At 45.1% G+C, this 18,760-nt stretch overlaps 1 protein-coding gene across 6 annotated transcripts in view; it reads right to left on the bottom strand.

Moving 5' to 3' along the window:
- Window positions 1–7,698: 7,698 nt before the first annotated feature.
- Window positions 7,699–18,760, bottom strand: part of mef2d (myocyte enhancer factor 2d) — a 57,717-nt gene continuing 46,655 nt past the window's right edge. For 4 of the 6 annotated variants that reach the window (XM_066721498.1, XM_066721494.1, XM_066721500.1 and 1 more), the window contains 2 exons: window positions 17,498–17,548; window positions 7,699–14,180 (listed from right to left, as the gene is read on the bottom strand). In XM_066721498.1, coding sequence (XP_066577595.1) covers window positions 13,817–14,180; window positions 17,498–17,548 — 415 coding nt within the window. In that variant the 3' untranslated portion in view covers window positions 7,699–13,816. The remainder of the gene's footprint in view (window positions 14,181–17,497; window positions 17,549–18,760) is intronic. The other 2 variants (XM_066721497.1, XM_066721499.1) reach the window with 1 other exon arrangement.

Raw genomic sequence — 18,760 nt, 5'->3', positions numbered from 1 at the left:
CCCCCCGGCCCTTATATGGAAAGCGGAGAAAAACAGGCACAGAGAGACAATGGATGACTTCACATCCCTGTCTCAACGTCCCCCTTTTCCTTTTGGTTATTCATTTGTTAATTTTCAAAACAATGCCAGTTATTTTGAGACGAGGCTGCCCCCCCCGCTCTTCTCTCCTCTCCTCTCTTTCTTTCTTTAGGTCCCATTCATTCCGACTGTTCACAAAATCGTACACCCACCCCTCTTCCCCTCTCCCCCTCTCCTAATGCAGTTGCGTCTGCTTCTCTCTCTCTCTCCCTTCTCTCTGCATGACGAAATTGTCTGGTACTTTCTCGGTTTCCTGTCCGATAAATCATGATTCCCATTTCACCATTGATTTCATTTTCTTTTCTTCTCATTTTCACTTTTTAACCCTTCAACTGCGCAATTGCAACGGATAGACGTTGCTTTCAATTAATCAATTAGCAGATCCACTAATAGCTGACGTCACTATTTTATAAACAAACCACCAGTGAAAATAAGGCGTGTCACACACATGCCGTGTATGCGATATGAAGCGCCTCTACATTGTAAACTTAGTGCTGCAGTGGGTAAAAGTCCTAACATTTACTTTTGCTATCTGAACATATCAATCTGCACGGGACATAATTGACACTGTCTGGTCCTTAATTGCCGTTTATATTGTTGACTCAACGGGCTAAATCTTTGCTGGGGGAGCCATCCCTTAAAGGAGGAAAACAGACTGGAAAGGCATCCGTTGTGGGCGAGAGACTGGATTGTGTCTCGGTATTGTGTAACTTCAGAGGATCCTAATACACAGTGACTGCGGTTCCTCTGTTTGCTATTGCGAAACACTTACGCGACCCAAACCGCACAAGGGTCCAGTTCGTGGTAACGGCGGTTAAGTCATTTAGCAGATGTCTTCATTTCAAGCAACTGTGCAGAAACTACTGCTACTGTAGTGCTGCAGTCGCTGACCCTGGTTTACCTGCGCTGTTTGTGCCGCAAGTATCACTGCATCAATTTGGTAGTTCATTCGAAAAATTCATTAGGCAATTAATCAATTTGGCCATTCAGCCAGCAGTTTGTCCATCGAGTCGTAAATTCATCCAGGAATCCGTCAAGAACTTTATCACTTTGTCCATACGTCAGTTGATCAACTAGGTCTTTCATGATTGTGACTACTCATTAATATGAAACATGCAGATTTATACAGACAAACTTCCAGATTAACAGACCAACTTCCACGCAAAGAGAAAGTCACAATTACTTCATATTTTCATAATTCATATTTTAATTCTACGTTGTTGATTAGTGTGCTTTTATGATACATGGTTTTTCAAACATATCAGTGTCCAATCATGTATATATTTATTCTAATGTGCCACAGATATTTTTGAGGTATGCCTTTGGTTCTGAGGATTATGGGGTGGACTGGAGCGGCCCATCCTCGTCTCCCGGGCATGGGTTGGAAATTCCAGACGTCTGAATAAGAAATGTTTGACACTTGTTACAAGTGTAATGAATTTAGACAGACAAACTGTAATTTAATATTTGTATTGGTTTATTGAATTATACTTACAAAAAATAAATGAACCACTGAAGTTACAGGGAAACACTGCCGTTGCATTGTAGTTTGTGTACATCAGGTTGCGGAAATTATGAAGCCAAAAAGCAACACATAACAGGACTGTCCATTCCTGATTCCAGAGCAGTTCAGTCAAGCAGATTTGTATGGCTTTCTATAAAAACGCCTTCATAACGGAGATCATTTAACACAACGCATATAATACAGACATATTACGCTTATTTAGACGTGAAAAACATATGGTTTGACTTTGTGTGAACTGAGACAAGATAGTACCTGCACTCCAATATAAGCCTGGATTGACGAATAGCCAAATTAATTTCTGAACAAACTTCCAAATTGACGGCTGAACACTTTTGGCACAAACGGCACTCCATAGGTATATACTGCTACCGAGTCACTGACTAGACCACAGGTCATGCATAGCTCTTTGACATCTCATCCAAAGGACGGAGCTCAAGGAGGTCCATTCCAGTCCATACTCTCTCAGGGGAATGGGTGGGGGGGGTGGCCGTTCTGATAAAATGACCTTCAGCTCTATCCTGGGGCCTCGACCAGCAGGCTCGGGGGGACGGTCATGTGGAAGCATTTTCTCAGAGGGCAGGAATGGTGGCAGCACTGTTGCTCAGCCTGGTGCAATCACAGCACCTGTTCCACCGCCTGGCCGGTCACTTCCATTGTGGGCTGCTTGCCGCTGATGCAATCCCTCGCAATACAGGCTATTATCACCAGCACCAGCTGCACTTAGGCACACTATTTATAACAGCAGCCTAAACAACACCCTGAGCCCACGGGCTGCTGCTGTCAAGAGACGTAGGGAAACATCAGAATCACACAGACAGGACAGACAGGAAGAGAGATAGACAGAGACAGATATACAGACAGATAGACAGAGATAGAGAGACAGAGCATTAGACAGGGACAGCGAGATGGGCAGAGAGATTGAGAGATAAACCGACAGACAGATAGACAAATATATAAACAAACAGACAGAGAGAAAGACAGATAGAATGGACATGAATGGACAGAGAAATGAAACTTGATAAATCTCATGCACTTTGTCCTTTACTTGTATGTATCTGGGAGTACGTATTTGACTGTCTCTGTGTGCGTGCGTGTGTGTGTGTGTGTGTGTGTGTGAATGTGACAGAGAGAGAGAGCGGGATGGTGGGCGCAGGGGGATGACAGGGCAGTGTCAGGTGGTCGTGTCAGCTGGCAGTGCCATTTGAGATCCTGTCTGAGACAGAGGGGCTCAAGGGCTCGGCCGGCTGTGTGCGTCTGGTGGCCCCTCTCCCCACCCCGGGCACATTCCACCACGGACACCCGTCCTCACTGCCACTCCCCGGCACTGAACTCATGGCACTGTAGGGGGTATGGGGGGCTTGTGACACTGTTTCTGCCACAGCACAGTGGAAATGTCGATGTAGGGAGACAGACAAGCAGGTAGGCAGACAATAGTACAAGAGATGGACACAAAGACAGAGCTACGGAGACTGATAGGGAGACCGACCGGCCAGACACACGGGAAGTCAGATGAAAGTGAAATGGGGGGGAAGTGAGGAGCGAACATGTGCTACACCTGTTTCCTCTGATCAAGGGGTTTAACATCCACACCGAAACCTCCCCTACACTCAGACACAGAAGATCAGCAGTCAAGACACGGAGATAAAGCCTTTAGTCTGGACCTAAATGTTAATTAATTTATTGATTAATTGGAGGTAAATTTTGCAAAATAATGCTCTCTAAAGCGCATAAATGTAAATGTTTAAGAACATAAGAAAGTTTACCAACGAGAGGAGGCCATTCGACCCATCGTGCTCGTTTGGTGTCCATTAATAACTAAGTGATCCAAGGATCCTATCCAGCCTATTTTTGAATGTTCCCAAATTATCTCTTCAGCCACATCGCTGGGGAGTTTGTTCAGATTGTGACGCCTCTCTGTGTGAAGAAGTGTCTCCTGTTTTTCTGTCTTGAATGCCTTGAAGCCCAATTTCCATTTGTGTCCCCGGGTCCGTGTGTCCCTGCTGATCTGGAAAAGCTCCTCTGGTTTGATGTGGTCGATGTCCTTCATGATTGTGAAGACTTGAATCAAGTCCCCATGTAGTCTCCTCTGTTCCAGGGTGAAAAGGTTCAGTTCCTCAGTCTCTCAGTAGGACATTCCCTTCAGACCTGGAATAAGTCTGGTTGCTCTCCTCTGAACTGCCTCTAGAGCAGCGATATCTTTCTTGAAGTGTGGAGCCCAGAACTGTACACAGTATCCAGATGAGCTCTAACTAGTGCATTGTACAGTCTGAACATTACTGCTCTTGTTCTCAATTCTACACTTTTGACAATATACCCTAGCATTGTGTTTGCCTTTCTTATTGCTTCCCCACATTGTTTGGATGGAGAAAGTGAGGAGTCCACGTAGACTCCTAGTTCTTTCTCATGCGTTACTTCATCTAGTTCTATTCCTAGTTTAACAATTTCCACCCTTCCGTGTAACCCTAATCTAAATTTAACTCAGTCACATCTTCTCATTCCATATTTTCTCCTTAAACTCTTCTTCTGCATGTATGTCTTCAGTAAAGATAGACATGAGCGGCAAATAACTAAAGATCTTTTTTATCATTTTTATTTCAGAATCAGACCCCAACCCTGGCCAACAACACAATGTCAGGCAAAGCCCATGCAAATTCCTCAGCAGTCCAGTCCAGAGTGACTCAGCAGCCGTCCAGTCCAGTCCAGTCAGTGACTCTACATCAGTCCAGTCCAGTCCAGTCCAGTCAGTGACTCTGCCAACTCCAGTCTAGTCCGTGACTCTACATTAGTCCAGTCCAGTCAGCCACTCTGCAACAGTCCAGTCCAGTTCAGTCAGTGACTCTGCCACAGTCCAGTCCAGTCTAGTCCAGTCCAGTCAGTGACTCTGCAGCAGTCCAGTCCAGTCCAGTTGGTGACTCTACAGCAGTCCAGTCCAGTCCAGTTGGTGACTCTGCAGCAGTCCAGTCCAGTCATTTATTCTGTAACAGTCTAGTCCAGTCCAGTTATTGATTCTGCCACAGTCCAGTCCAGTCGATTCCAGTCAGTGACTCCTGACAAGACTCCTTCGGGAGTAAAAGCTTAAACTCAACAACCCCCTCCAAACCCCAAAGGAGTGAGGGTGGGAGTGTATCTTTGTGTTTGTGGGGGTGGGGGGGTCAGACCAATTGGCGATGACAAACGGCCCGGCGGTGGGTGCAGCTGGTTGTGCCATTCCTCTGTCTTGCCCTCGCGCCGCCATGTCCCGGAGCACAAGTGCTGGGAGGACAAAGGGGACGCTCGCGTGGTCTAGGCAGGGAGCGTGGGCCGGGTCAGCTGCTGCTGCCAGGGAGAACGTGATCGAGTGTGAGAGACCGCAGGCCCGGCCAAGAGCAATTGGATGATAAAAAACAAAACCAAGAAAAAACAAAAGCTGCCCTGTCTCCGTCTCCGTCTCGGGGATGACCTCACTGCAGGCAAGGCGAGCGGTCGGCTATAATAAGCCTGACTCACAAAAGCCCAGCACTGTAGACCAGTGGCCGAGTATAATTAACTCCAGCACAGTCACTAAACCCCTTTAAATGATAACGGGAGAGAGAAAGAGAGAGGGACAGAGGGGGAGAGGAATCGCTGCCTCTTTAAATATCAGTATAGTAATTGCCAGAGGTTTTGTTCTACAGTTAAACCAAGGATGAGGTCAGCGGTTTAAAAATAAGCATTCACTGTTTGGTGTAACGCTTTATCTCCTGTTGCCGGGCCCTGCCAAGATCACTTGGGCTTTCGCTTGGTTTCTCGGTTTATTTTGTGTTGTTTTTGCCCTTTTTTGGTCGAGGCGGTTCGCTGGCGTTTGGCATGGAGGGCAAGAGAAAGGAGAGGTGCGGGATGAGAAACAGGGAAGGGGAAGGATAGCGAAAGAGGAAAGAAGGAAAAGAAAACAAAAGCATACAAATGAACCAATTGGGGTCTTTGTGGCAGTACAGTTAGACCAGGGGCTGAGAGGTGAGGTAGAGAGAGAGACAGGAAAGAGAAATATGGACTGACCGTTCCCCAACTCCCCCCACTGCCCTCCCCAGTTTCAATAATGCTCAGGCTGAGAGGGTGAATTCCTCTGGACTTACTCAACTCTTCTTATTCCTCTCTTACTTGCTAAAGACCTCCTTCATGTGCTTTCATTTCTCCTCCTTTGTTCTACTTCTTCTCCTCTCTGCCCAGCTGAATGCCTCGAGTCCTGGAATGAAAGAAACATCTTTGTGTGTGAATGTATGTGTGTGTGTCTGTGTGTGTGTGTGTGTGTACGCATTGTGTCTGTGTGTGTGTTTGTGCATGTGCGTGTGTGTATGTGTGCGTGAATGTGTGTGTGTGCGTGTATGTGTGCGTGAATGTGTGTGTGTGTGTGTGTGCGTGTGTGTGCATGTATGTGTGCGTGCGCATGTGTGCGTGTCCACAACAGACACCCAATAAGACTGAAGACTGCATTTCAGCACCTGAAACCAGAGTCCCATCGGACAGGGACTCCTAAGTGACAAATCAAAGCAAAACCGCCTTCCAAAAACCCAGCTCAAATCCCTGCAACTCTAACAGCAAAGCAAGATGTCGTCGTTTCCATTCATTCTCTTTCGGACATCTCTTATGCTCTCTGCCTGTATCTGCCCCGTTGCCAACCGTGGTGGTACCTGAGGAACGTGGAGGGGGTTAGAGTGCTTTGAGAGTCTGAGTCAGTAGCTTTAAATAAAACACTGCCTCCTCAAAGCAGCATTGTCCTGAAGGGATATGCCGCCCTCGTGTGGGAAAAGAGTGATACTACAGGTCACCGTTTATTTACTTATTTCTTTTGAACAGTCCCAGGCATTTCCATTACTTAGCAGGAAGTCCAGAGGGATACCCGTTTCGCTGCTATCGATCTATCAGTTAAAACAAACAAGAAAGCATAATGAATAACAAAACCACCCCCCCCCCACCTTTCCTAGTGAAAAAAACATTCCAACACTCCTCGTAAAGGACTCAACCCAGACTGAAACCTGATGTAAATGATGAGCTTTGATCGGGGGGGCTGCTGGGAGCGAGAAATCGACCAAGTGGCTAAAAGTCACCCCAGAGAACAACAGCACCCACTGGAATACAAATCGGTGCAATTCAATAGCCGGATGGAGCAGGACCATGCCCGGTCCAACATGTCTGAAGGAGAGCTGTGGCCCAGGCAACGATCCCAGGACTTGAACCCTGGACCTGGGGGAGGAAGGGGAATAACAGATGAGCGGGAAGGGGGATGTGGGGGGATGCTGGTTTTGGTTCCAGCCCAGCTCCCGGTCCCTTAAGTGGTCAAACAAAGTGCCTAGCTGGATGAATCGAGCTCTTGTCTGCGGACTCTGCAGGGCCCTGTGGGGACAAGGTATGAGATCGACCCATTTGCAGTTATCAGCTGTCATCAAACTCATCTGTGAAAGCGTCCGATAAGCCCGCCGGAGGACACTTCTGCTGCAATAAATAAATACATAAATAAACCTGTAGATACTCCCTCCCTCTGTCTTCAGGGACTGGAATCTCACACCCAAGGTCTCTGTTGCCAAGAGTGAACTACGCAATATACAGACAGGTGACAAATTAAAGGAAAAACCAGAATAAATTAGTGGAGGAACATAATGAATGCAGATGCCTCCAAACAGGTGTACTGCATGATACAATTAAGCAATTAACATTATCATGCTCTGTGGCATTTGTACAAATGCTGAGCAGGCCCAGCTGACCTCAATTTTGGATGAAGATTGCAAGAGGAAAGGATCTAAGTGACTTTGAAACAGGGGGCATTATTGGGGCACGAAGGGCAGGAGCTTCAATCACACAGACGCTCAACTGGCTCCTGGCATGATTTGGGTCCACTTGTCCACTTAGAGGGAAGGGTCACTGCAAATCATTACAGTTATTCTGAGTGATCAACTTTATCCTATTGTGACACATTTCTATCCTGATGGGAGTCACCTTTTCCAGGATGACAATGGAATTTAATTTGTGACCCGTGTGTATGAGCTGATTTTAGTCAGTGTCTACTCAGAAAACATGTCGAGAAATGAATGAATGATCCCAGATCCACTTGGAACTACTGCAAGAAAGACAAAAGATCTTAGTTTTTTTTTAGGTCAACTTGTCTATTTAATATATAAAATACGGTAAAACATACGCAAAAAGGGAAGGTTTCAAGGAACAAATGGATACTTTGGTACAATAACAAACACTTTTTTTTGTAAAAGCAGTATAGAATTTTTTTAATAACATATCAGTGCATACTTTGTTTATGAAAATATACACAAATTGTATATCATTCTCCAAAAACAACAGAAAAGAAACATTTTTTTTTTTACAACAAAACTCAAAGCAGACTAGCCGAACACAATATATTAGCTATAATTTTCTTCTTTAAACTTTTTTTTTCAGCTACATTTTTTTTTTTTTTAACTTTTGAGGTTTAATTTTTCATTTGTAATACGTTTCATTTAAAAAAAAAAATATGATGTTGATTATTACCGGTTTGTTTTACTCCCATGCATTTACATTGTTTAAATCATAGTTGTGTTTCCTGGTTTGAAATAAATTAAAAATCCACGTTTATATTTTTTTGTATTTTTTTGTTGTTTGTTTTTTCACTATCTCGTGTGTATGTCATTATTTTACATTTTTGACTAAAAATTGCAGCATTGAACTGGTATTGTTTATATATTTTTTTATATTTTTTATTTTTTTTCTTAACTGTCCTCCATCCTTTAATATTTACTAATATCATAATTGCGTATTTTTTTATATATTTTTTTTTTTATAAATCGTGCAATTGTAGCAACACCCCTTTTGAAGAAACAAAAAATAACAAAATGAAAAAACGAAATTAAACAAGAAAAAATATATAATATTTATATATATATTTATATATAATAAAATAAAATCAAAAAAATCAAATGACGGCTACCCTACACGAAAACGGCAGAAAATAAAATCATCGCTTCTCTTTAATAATAATAATAATAATAATAATAATAATAAAAATAATAAAAGACAATAGAACTGTCACCAGCACAAATTAACACTAGAAAATGAGTGATATTCTAAAAACATCATAATACACCTTTAATAGGGGTGTCGTTTTTTTTTTTTTTCATTTTTTTTTTTTTTTTAAAGATTGTCGTTCAGATAGATTACATTGATTTTCTGTAGATAAGCTCTGTACTGAAGAAGGAGAGAAAGTCAGAGGGCTGTACACAAAAATTGCGAATGCCAGTGCTTAACAGTGACACAGGACGCGAGCTCAGATCCAACAGCAAGCGGGGGCCACAGCCGCTCCGGCTGCGTTTTTTGGGACGGCATCTGGCAGCGACGCCGAGGCTGGTCTGGGACGCAGCCACGTTGATAAGACTGACTCGCTTAGTGTCGCTTTTTTCCCCACATTTTTCTTGCAAACCTCCACTGCTCGGTTTTGTCCCACGCTCAGACGATTTTCTAACTGCCACCCATTCCTTAACACCAAAAAGAGAAGGTGCGGTGAAATGGACTAAAGGGTGTTCTCTCCCCTGGCCCCAGTCTGTCCTGGTCCGGCAAAATATCCACAGAACCATTTCAATAGTAAAGGAAGGGGGGGGGTTAGCGGTGTGTGCGTTGTCAGACGCCAAACACTCCCCCCCAATCCCAAACCTCACACTCCCTTTCACGTCCGAGAGATAAGCTAAACAAAACAAAACCAAGAAGGGCCCGTCACATGCATATCGAGTCTCGGAAAGCGAGGTTCGATTCTTTAATGTGATAGTCGGTAAAAAAAAGTCAGTTTCTCATTGGCCCCGGCGGATCATGTACACAGCCGAGCCGTGAAAAGGAGGCTGCGACTGAAACAAGCCAAACGTGCACCCCCTGCAGACAGCACTGTGAGTCGCAGTTTGGGAGGCGTGGCCGTTGGCAGACAGGGAGCGAGGGCAGGGTGGGAGCGAGGAGCAGGGAGGCCGTAGTCGTGGGAAATACAACGAGGAAGTGAAGGCGCAACGCCCTGCGTCACGCCACACTAAGTGGCAGTCCGGTGGGGAAGTCGGGGGACAACGCCATGTGCACACATCTGTGCCGACTTCCGTTCTGTCCGTATCAAAGTGCCACCCGGCATCCGCCCACGCGGTCAGCTGTTTATAAACCCCTCCCACCCTCCGAACACATCCACGTCAATGGCTTTACCCTTAAATCTGCTGAGAGGAAAATAAAGTGTGTGAGTGTGTTTCCAGCTTCCATGAGAAATTCAAGTTTCCTAAACGTCTTGGCAAAACAACAACAACAGCAACCACTGAAGGAAAAATCAAATGAAAAAAAGACAGCTTTTTGCTATATGTTCCAGGCGAAGATTACAATTGAAAGTGTGGTGGGGGGGCAGGATGGCAGGTGATACTAAATGGGATGTTTTTACAGCTTACAAAGTCATGGGGGAAGAGAGGCAAACTTGTCCTTTACTAGGGTTCCCAGCGAGGCACAACCTTCAACAGTTAACAGCAGTGGCAGTTTTTGGTTTTGTGTCCTCGTCCCCACTCCCATCCTTCCCATTCCCATGCTGTCTGCATGTCCTGTGCCCTGTTTCTTGCTGGGATTTTCAAGGCCCACTTCTCCAAACAGTGGCCAAACGCCACACTGGCTACAGAAAGAACCAGTGTCTGCTGCTCAAAGCAGCAGGAAGTGAGTGTGAGTGTGTGTGTGTGTGTGCAGGAGAAGGGAATTAGTGCTGCAAACGCCCATCACTGGTGCCAGCGGCCGTCTAGACTCGGGTACCACAAAATCAGCCAGACTACTCAGTCCCAGTCCTGCTGGATCCCAGTGTCATCTTGTTTTGGTTGGCAGCTCTCCCTTTCCTCATTTGAAAGCCAAAGGGAAATCATAATTGAGCTTAATGAGGCCTGCTGCCATTTATCAGCTCCTGAGCAGGCAGGGGATTGTGACGCTACTCACAAAAGGTATACGGGTATCTTGTGATCCCCGGCCCCATAAAATCCTATGTTGTTGTTTTTTTATAAAGGCATCTTATTTAATAATGCAGTTTAATTACGGCTTCAGGGGAGTCGCTAACCAGACTATCTTGGATCTAAAATGGTCAAATCGCAAGGGGACTCCAGGATCAAGGCGGATCGACGCTGCCCCAAACACACAACTCGGCGGACATCTGCTGAGCGGAACGGAAGTGCACAACACGGACTATGAGACTTCGTTACAGTCGCTACAATAATGTTTGTCCACTGGGCCATCTAGCATGTGTAACCCTTATTGCCAACCCCCCCACAGTGTCTGTGTCAGAAGAGATCAAATAGGGCAGCAGAACAGGCATCAATCAGCCAGATAGGATGGGCAAGGCGAGGAGGAAGTCGGAGACACAAAAAGGGGAATTCAAAGAGAGGTGAAAGATGAGACATTACATCATCAACCACGAGCAAAACATTTCCCCCCTCCCCCCGCGGATGGGCCGTGCCAAACCCTTTCGATGAAGGGATGGTGGGCAGAAAAAAAGAAAGAACTTTCCATCCACTGTCAATAGTCCGTCTGAAATGATCACCGGTTCAGCAAAATTGCAGATGCTACTTCCTCTCCACAGCAACATCTTTGCCCGAAACATATTACACACACACACATTATATATATATATATATATATATACATATATATATATACACATACATAAATATAGAGACAGATCCACTGAGAATCAACAGCATATTTTTCAACCATTACTTTAGGGATAACCTTTAAAATATATGTGAATATATATATATATATATATATATATCCCTAATGTCTACCCTCTCATTCACAATACACACATCTGTATCTCTGATTTTCTCTTTAAAAACCTACATAGCTTGAATGTTGTCTAAAATTTTATAAATATATACCCCCCACCCACCAACTATCGCTGAAAGGACGCTTCTCTGTTTGCTTACGAAAAGAAAGCTAAGTTGGCTGTACAGGAACACTGAGAGCACAAGGAGGTGTATATACATAGATCTTTGTCAGCCACCGTCTTCCGTCTCTTCTTTTTAGTTTTTTTTTTTTTTGTTTGTTTTTTTTTTTACTCCCGACCACAAACAACACCCCAACAAAATACAAGCTCCTCCTCTGGTCTCCGCCCCCACCCCCAAACCGCGTCTAAGAATACTCATTGATACTTGATTTTCGATTTTAACAGAGAATCACCTGATTTAGTTTTTAGCAGCCAGAAGGGACCCAGAAAGAAAAAAGATCAACAGGGAAGAAATGTGAAAAGAAAAATCTGATTCAGTTATGGGAAGAGAATAAAAACAACATAGATATGTGTGTGTGTGTGTGTGTGTGTGTGTGTGTGTGTGTGTGTGTGTGTATGTGTGTGTGTGAAATTAATCCCATCTTTCAAAATCATAACTGGAGAAGGGTTGGCATCAGGCCCGTCGTGTGTGCGTGTGTTGGATGTGTTTGCATGTCAACACACATACACACACGCGCACACGCACACGCTCAAACACACAAGCACCCACACAAGCACCCACAAAAGAACAAAACAAAACAAAACAAAACAGAAAAACGCTTCCAAGGTTACATTTTCATTGCAATTTGCAAAACCGAGAAAAAGAAAACGGAGAACCTTGGCATAAAACACATGATTGACAATTCGTTATACCCGGATACTTTTGGAGTGGAAACAATGTAGGGAGGGTGGGATGTCGGGGGGGGGGGGGGGGTGGGTGGGGGTGGGGAGTGGCGAAGTGGCTGAGGTGAGGGGGTGGGCAGGTTTTGGGGTGCGTTATAACAGTTCACTAGACATCCTGGAAAAGACTGACTGGATGTTGTCGGTTTTTGACCTAGGTGCACCGGCCACTAAAAGAAAGCAGTACCACTTCTAATGCCTGAGCTCCCAAACTTCAATCACAAGAAAAATAAATAAATATATATCTATAAACATAGAGAGTAATGAAGAGAGATTTATATATATATATATATATAGAGAGAGAGAGAGCAAAATAATTAAAATAGAGTAAAATAAATTAAAATAAAGTCTGTGCATGAAGGCTTTAGCAGAGCGGGACACCAGACAGCCAACCATAACTAGTCCCCGCACTGTCCCAAGCTGGTGTCAATAAAAAACAATCCACAGACCAAGTCCAAGATATACCCGATTACCTGCAACCCCACTAGGCCCCCATCCCCCCGAAGCCTACAAGTCCGCAGATTTAACCCTCCCGTCTCCCGCTGCTTCACATGCCTCTCGTGGAAGGGATACTGCTCTCCTTCAGGCCGAAGACCGGTCACCGTGTCGTGATTGTGCCTGCGGTAGTGGGGTGTGCTCTTCAACAACGGCGCGGGGGTTCCAGAGAGCACAGCCCCCAATCACCCAGAGCAGACAAACGGTACAGCTCTAAAAAAGCCAATAAAAAGCCAGCGACTGTTTTGTGTCGACCCCCGTGCACAGAATTCTGTTTTTGCAGAACAGGCGAGGTGACTTTAAAGGTGTCTCTGCTGCTTGTCGCGGTGCTTGTGTGAGGGGGGGGTGACAGAGAGGGAAATAACTAATCTGAGAAGCGGTTGAGGCCTGAATTTCGCAAATCTACTATATACTTCACTTATAATATTAATAACAGAACAGTACTGTAAAAAAAAAAAAAAAAAAGACTCTGTAAGGGACTGCCACGATTGGTTAACACGTTGACCAATCAGCGATTCTCAAGCTTGTCCACTCTGATCACTGAGCAATGGGACAGATGATAGATTCCAGAGGCTCCCGTAGGCCCACTTCCTGTCTATTTCTATGTCCTTTTCCCATCTCCCCCTCCGCCAATCCCCACCCACCCAAAGATCCACATTCTCCCCAGGCGCTGCACAAACAGAGGACAATTCCCTTCTCGAGATCATCGCTGTCCTATCCACGCGGCAGCACCAATCGCCCCTCACCAATTGGAAAAGCGCGATAAGTGAATGATCTCAGGATTCAGTTTTAGGATTCTAAGCCCCCCTGCCCCACACCCCCTACCTCGAGTCAATTACCCACCCACCTACCGGTGTTGTCTTATCCCTGGTTTTCAAGGCTTTCCGTGGCCCTTATGTGGAGGGGGGACATGTATGTGTAAGTACGCTTCTGTGCCAGTGAGCGTGTGTCATGTGTCTGTGCTGGGGATGGGTGGGAGTGGATGGGGGGTGACAGCAGTGATGTGGGGGGAGGAGGGAGGTGTGGCGAGGGTGGGCTGGGCTGTAGGGGGGGGGTGTGGCACGTTATGTGACCCAGGCGTCTAGTCTCATGCGCTTGACGTTGGCCCCTTCCTGGTCGGTCTCCCCCGAGGGCCGCAGGAGCCCCAGGCCCTGGCCCCCGAAACTGGGGTCGGCCAGGCGGGGCTGGGCATCGTCGCGGTCGCTGCCGTCGAAGGAGCTGCCATTGCTGCTCAGGCTGTCAACGGGTGAGCGGCCAGTGGGGTCCAGGCGCAGGGCCCCTGGGTACTGGGCGGCCGTCAGCACGCTGCCAGCGGACGAGCACGGGGTGCTGCGGTCCCGATTGGGCGACACCGGCTCCGACTTGATGCTCACATTGGGGTTGGTGTTGACGGTCAAGGTGGTGCTCTGAGGTAAGTGGCTGGTAGGCCTGAGAGAGGGAAAGAGAGAGAGAGACAGAGAGAAGAAAGAGAGGATTTGTTTTTGTTTTGCTTTGCATATTTGCAGAGCTATTTTGTACAGGATTCTGCCCAGTGCACCAACCACTACACTACACTAAGATCTGGGACAGGCACTGTTGCATTGGCAGAGGCTCCACCAGGGGGCACTGTGGCCCTGGCTGGCTAAGTCTATGCGTTTGTGTGTTTGTGTGTACTGAGTGGATTAAAGCACAGAATCCAATCACACGCACACGAACGCACACACACATACACACATACACACACAGAGCTAGTACCATTCAGGTGAACGTCAACGTGTATCTTATTCTACGAAAGCTGGGAGACCAAGCTATCCTGCACAGCTTCAACTGAACTGAATCAGTGACTTTGTGTTTGTGTATTGCCGGGCCTGTTTGAGCAAGCAGACACAATAAAATTTGTTTTTAGAAAAGGGGTTGCGTGCAGCGGATAAGTTCCTTCTTGGCAACCATGTCCATTTGTCATCTCTGCACACGCATGTGTAATTGATATAATTATCGTATTCCGACCCAAATAACGCAACCTGTGTAAGATTATCTGCAATAACACCCATGCCAGACACACAGGCCCTGACACACGCGAAACACACACGCATGCAGAGAACACACACACATACTCACTCTCGCCAACACGCACTCCCTGCTTGCCAAACAGATGCTGCAGAGCACTGTAGAACTGCCCGAGGAATCAGGAAGTGCCTGTTACTCTGAGCCCGTTGTTGGCTCTTATAGCTACCTGGTCCAGTAAGGCAACCCGCCTACCACACATTTAGGTCTGACCACAGGATGCCACGACTCAAGATTCATGCCGGGTCTCACCCTAATCCTTGCAGTTGTGTTGTACCGGTGTCAAGACCACCAGATTTCAACCTTTTAGTCCTGCCCAAAGTGCCATTTTTAAAACTATTTTTGAGGACAAGTAAGCAGAAAATAAATACATAATTTATTCATTCATAGATAAATGAAAGGATTCACACTCGTCGAACACCTGTGGCACCTGTAGCTCTCAATTCTGAAACTTCATCGCAATTCCGTACAGTTGTATTCAGTTAAGTGGAACATAAACAGACTCTTCATTGGATATGTTGCATTAGGTCACTATACCGATTGTATCTGTCCCAGAGGGAGAGGGGAGCCGTTTTCTTGAATGAGAGCGCGGGTAGAAAAAAAAAACACCAACCAAATAAACAACAACATTTGAGTATCAGCCGAGTGTGACTTAATTAAGAAATGGACGTGGACTTAACAATGTCAATTAGATCTTAGGCGATGGGCATAGGGGAGCCCCACTGAGTTTATGTTGGGTTATTGAACACGTTGCTTTAGACAAAAAAACTAACAAAAACGGTTTCTGAAAATTATCATAATTAAGGATCTATGAGGAAGTGGGTGGGGGAAGCCTTTAGTGTCAGCAGAAGTACGAAATCCTGTCCCTGAAGGCCTAGTATTAAAGCTGAACTATCTTTGGTGGAGGTGATTTAATACAATCAACTTATGACGCAACATTCACCAAGACAGGTTCATATTGCTAAATTCAAACAGAATAGAAACAGCCACAATCAGAGAAAACTCATCCGGCAGTGTGTCCGACACTGAAATGCTTCCCCGTGTGATTTCCCCCTATTGAAATCCAAGTCGCCTTTTTAGAGGATTTATTTTTTTGGAGTTTTTTTGTTTTGCTTCATGTTGAAAAGCATAAGCCTGGCCCAGTACAATAAAACAAGGCAGGAGAGAGTTATCACATCAAAGCAAGAGTCAACACATGAAATAACAGCAAAATCACATCCAATATCAAAATATACTTTCAACCAGCACCCAAATATAATGTATAACAAACTCCTACTGCGACCTCACAGCCACACACACACACACACACACACACACACACACACACACACACACCCCTTTACAGCAAAAGCCACTGGAAACAAAATGGGAAGCAGTAGATCCAAAGAACAGGCATCGACGAGAGACACCACTGGATTCAGACAGGAAACTCCCTTATGTGGTGCAACACACAGCCCCTTTCACAGCTTCACCATGAGCTCACAACAAAACGGGACACTTCCAAGCAAATCAGCAAATTCTATGTTTTCTTTGTACAACAGGACAGTTTAAAGGGGTAGATAGTGACCAGGCCTTTTTTCTCACTCACTCTCTCTCTCTGACCAATGCATCTTAGTGCCCATGGCTGGTAAGACAGAAGGGGGCTCCAATTCCTTCCTCCAGTACAAGATGAGCATTGATGGCCAAGCGGCCAGTTCTCATTTTGGAGTACAGTGGTACACACAAAATCCAATGATATAGCCAAACAGGGCTCTATTGATCTCTTCATCATCATCAAATGTCAGCCCAATTTGGATTACAGAAGAGCTGAATTGTCCCTGATTATATCTCTCTAACTGTACACTGTAAAAAAATTTAAAAAATGATGTAAATTCACCTGTAAAATACGATGTGAGGTTTTTATGGTAAGGTATTGTATATTACTGGGTTTTTGAGGACACCCATTGTCTGGTACAACATTTAGCAGTCTGGCTATATGGAATGCCTGTTGTTTTCTACTTGTATTTAGTTGGTGGGTAGAGTCAAAACTTGAAAACTTTGGAACCAGATCTATCATTGACATTGCTGTACTGGTCGCTAAATCACACATTCCACAGGGTGGCATAGTGACTCAGGGGGTAAAACACTAATTTCTACAATGAAAGGCCAGTCCAGGACCTGGAGTAGCACTAATCCTGAAGTACCCTACCCCAAATTGTTACTGTCACATTAACAGTATGACAATTTACAGTGATTGTGTTACTATAAAAAGTCTTGTAACTTATTGACAACTCTGCTTCCAGTGATCTACTGTGAAATTTACAGGATTTTTTATTTTATTTGTTATACAGTGTACATAGTCCAAAGAAGGTCTGAACCAATCTACTCACAAATCGCAAATTATTAGCTTGTACCTGATGGCAGATTATAATATTGTCAGAGGCCGCTTTCGACAACTTCAAACTGATAAAAAAAAATTAAACAATAGGGTACAGGTTGGTAATTTGGACAATTTGCGGGTAGGTCAAAGTTCTTTCAGCCCTAAGTTGGCGTAGCAGTTTAGCCGATCAGCTAGAATGGTCTCGGATGGAGACTCGACGCTGAGGGGGGCCAGCTCTGGGTGGATGCCAGACCCCTGGGACTGTGATAGGAAGGAGCCCCTGGGTGCACTACCCCTTTAAACGTCCTGTGGGTTCTAGAAAGATGGAAAAGGAGTACAGTACCAGTAGACACCCTCTTCCCTCCCCAACAGGGAATTTGATTGAGATGTCATACTGTTGAGAAAAATTGGCAGGTTTTAACTCCAGAGACAGACAGACGGACGGACAGAGATACAGAGAGAGATAAGGGACACAGAGAGAGAGAGATAGAGAGAGGAGGAATCAGGGGCACACGGAGGAATCTATTAACACCACAACCGTGGCAGAAAACAAACAAACAATCAAACAAACAAACAAGAAAACAGCGGCCACCTTCAAAAAGCACAAATCACACTTTCAAAATTAAGCGAATATCACCGGTAATCAAATATTTGTTCTTCTTCTTTAAGCTAGTGAGTTTACAGTTCCAAACTCTGTTCACTTAGAAGCGATCCAGGTTTTTGATTTAAGCAAGTCTTTTTCGTTTGTTGTTTGCATAATATAATGAATTAACAATGTGAGTACTTATTTTTGATGCAAACCAATCCATCCTGGTTAAATCAAAAACCTGGACACCAGGAACTCGAGTTGAGCCCCTGCACAAGGTGAATGTCTGATGTAACTTCTGCTTTTCTTTTTTCTTTTTTTACACCAGTCGTTTAACAATTCCAGTCTCCCAAAAAGGAACAGAAAAGGAGGAATGGGACTAAATGGAGAGGCCGGGGAGGTGGGGCGCATATCAGCTTTGCACAAGCCTGGGAGTGAGCGAGGCATCACAGACGGGCCCAGACTCTGATTGGCTGCGCGCAACTGTGAAATGCTTCCTCCCAGCACTTCCTTCAAGTCAACCTCCCCCCACTGAGGTGCTCCGGGGGCCTTGGGTCCCCCCAGTTTTTGAGATGAGCTAGAATAATGAACCAGCAGCAGGTCACACCAGAGAGTCACCACACAAACCAAAAGACAAGCAGCGTTTCCTCGACAGAACCCTGAATGCACTAAACAGCCCAGATTATTATTATTATTATTATTAATGTTATTGCAATAATGTGGGATGCACAAAGGGTTTTAGATGCTATGGAAAAGCAAACAAACACAAATTTTAAAAGCTGTTGGAACTGTTAGTGAATTTTCCAGGACTGCATTTGGGAAGTGCAGCAGGGAGGGAAACCAGGAAAAGTTAACAATATAAAGAAAGGCTCGGTGTTGGAAACCACCCCATCTTCTTTCCCAAGGAGAGGATGGCTGACAAACAAGCGCAGAAGAAACACTCGAGCACAGGAAAGGACAGCAAAGTACCTTGGGAAAAAACAGGTAACCCGGCAACACTGACCACACAGCTACAGACAA

Source organism: Amia ocellicauda, chromosome 14 (genome assembly GCF_036373705.1).
Source record: "Amia ocellicauda isolate fAmiCal2 chromosome 14, fAmiCal2.hap1, whole genome shotgun sequence".
Classification (NCBI taxonomy): Eukaryota; Metazoa; Chordata; class Actinopteri; order Amiiformes; family Amiidae; genus Amia; species Amia ocellicauda.
Note: the sequence above shows the minus strand (reverse complement) of the source record. Positions and strands in the feature narration are given on the sequence as shown.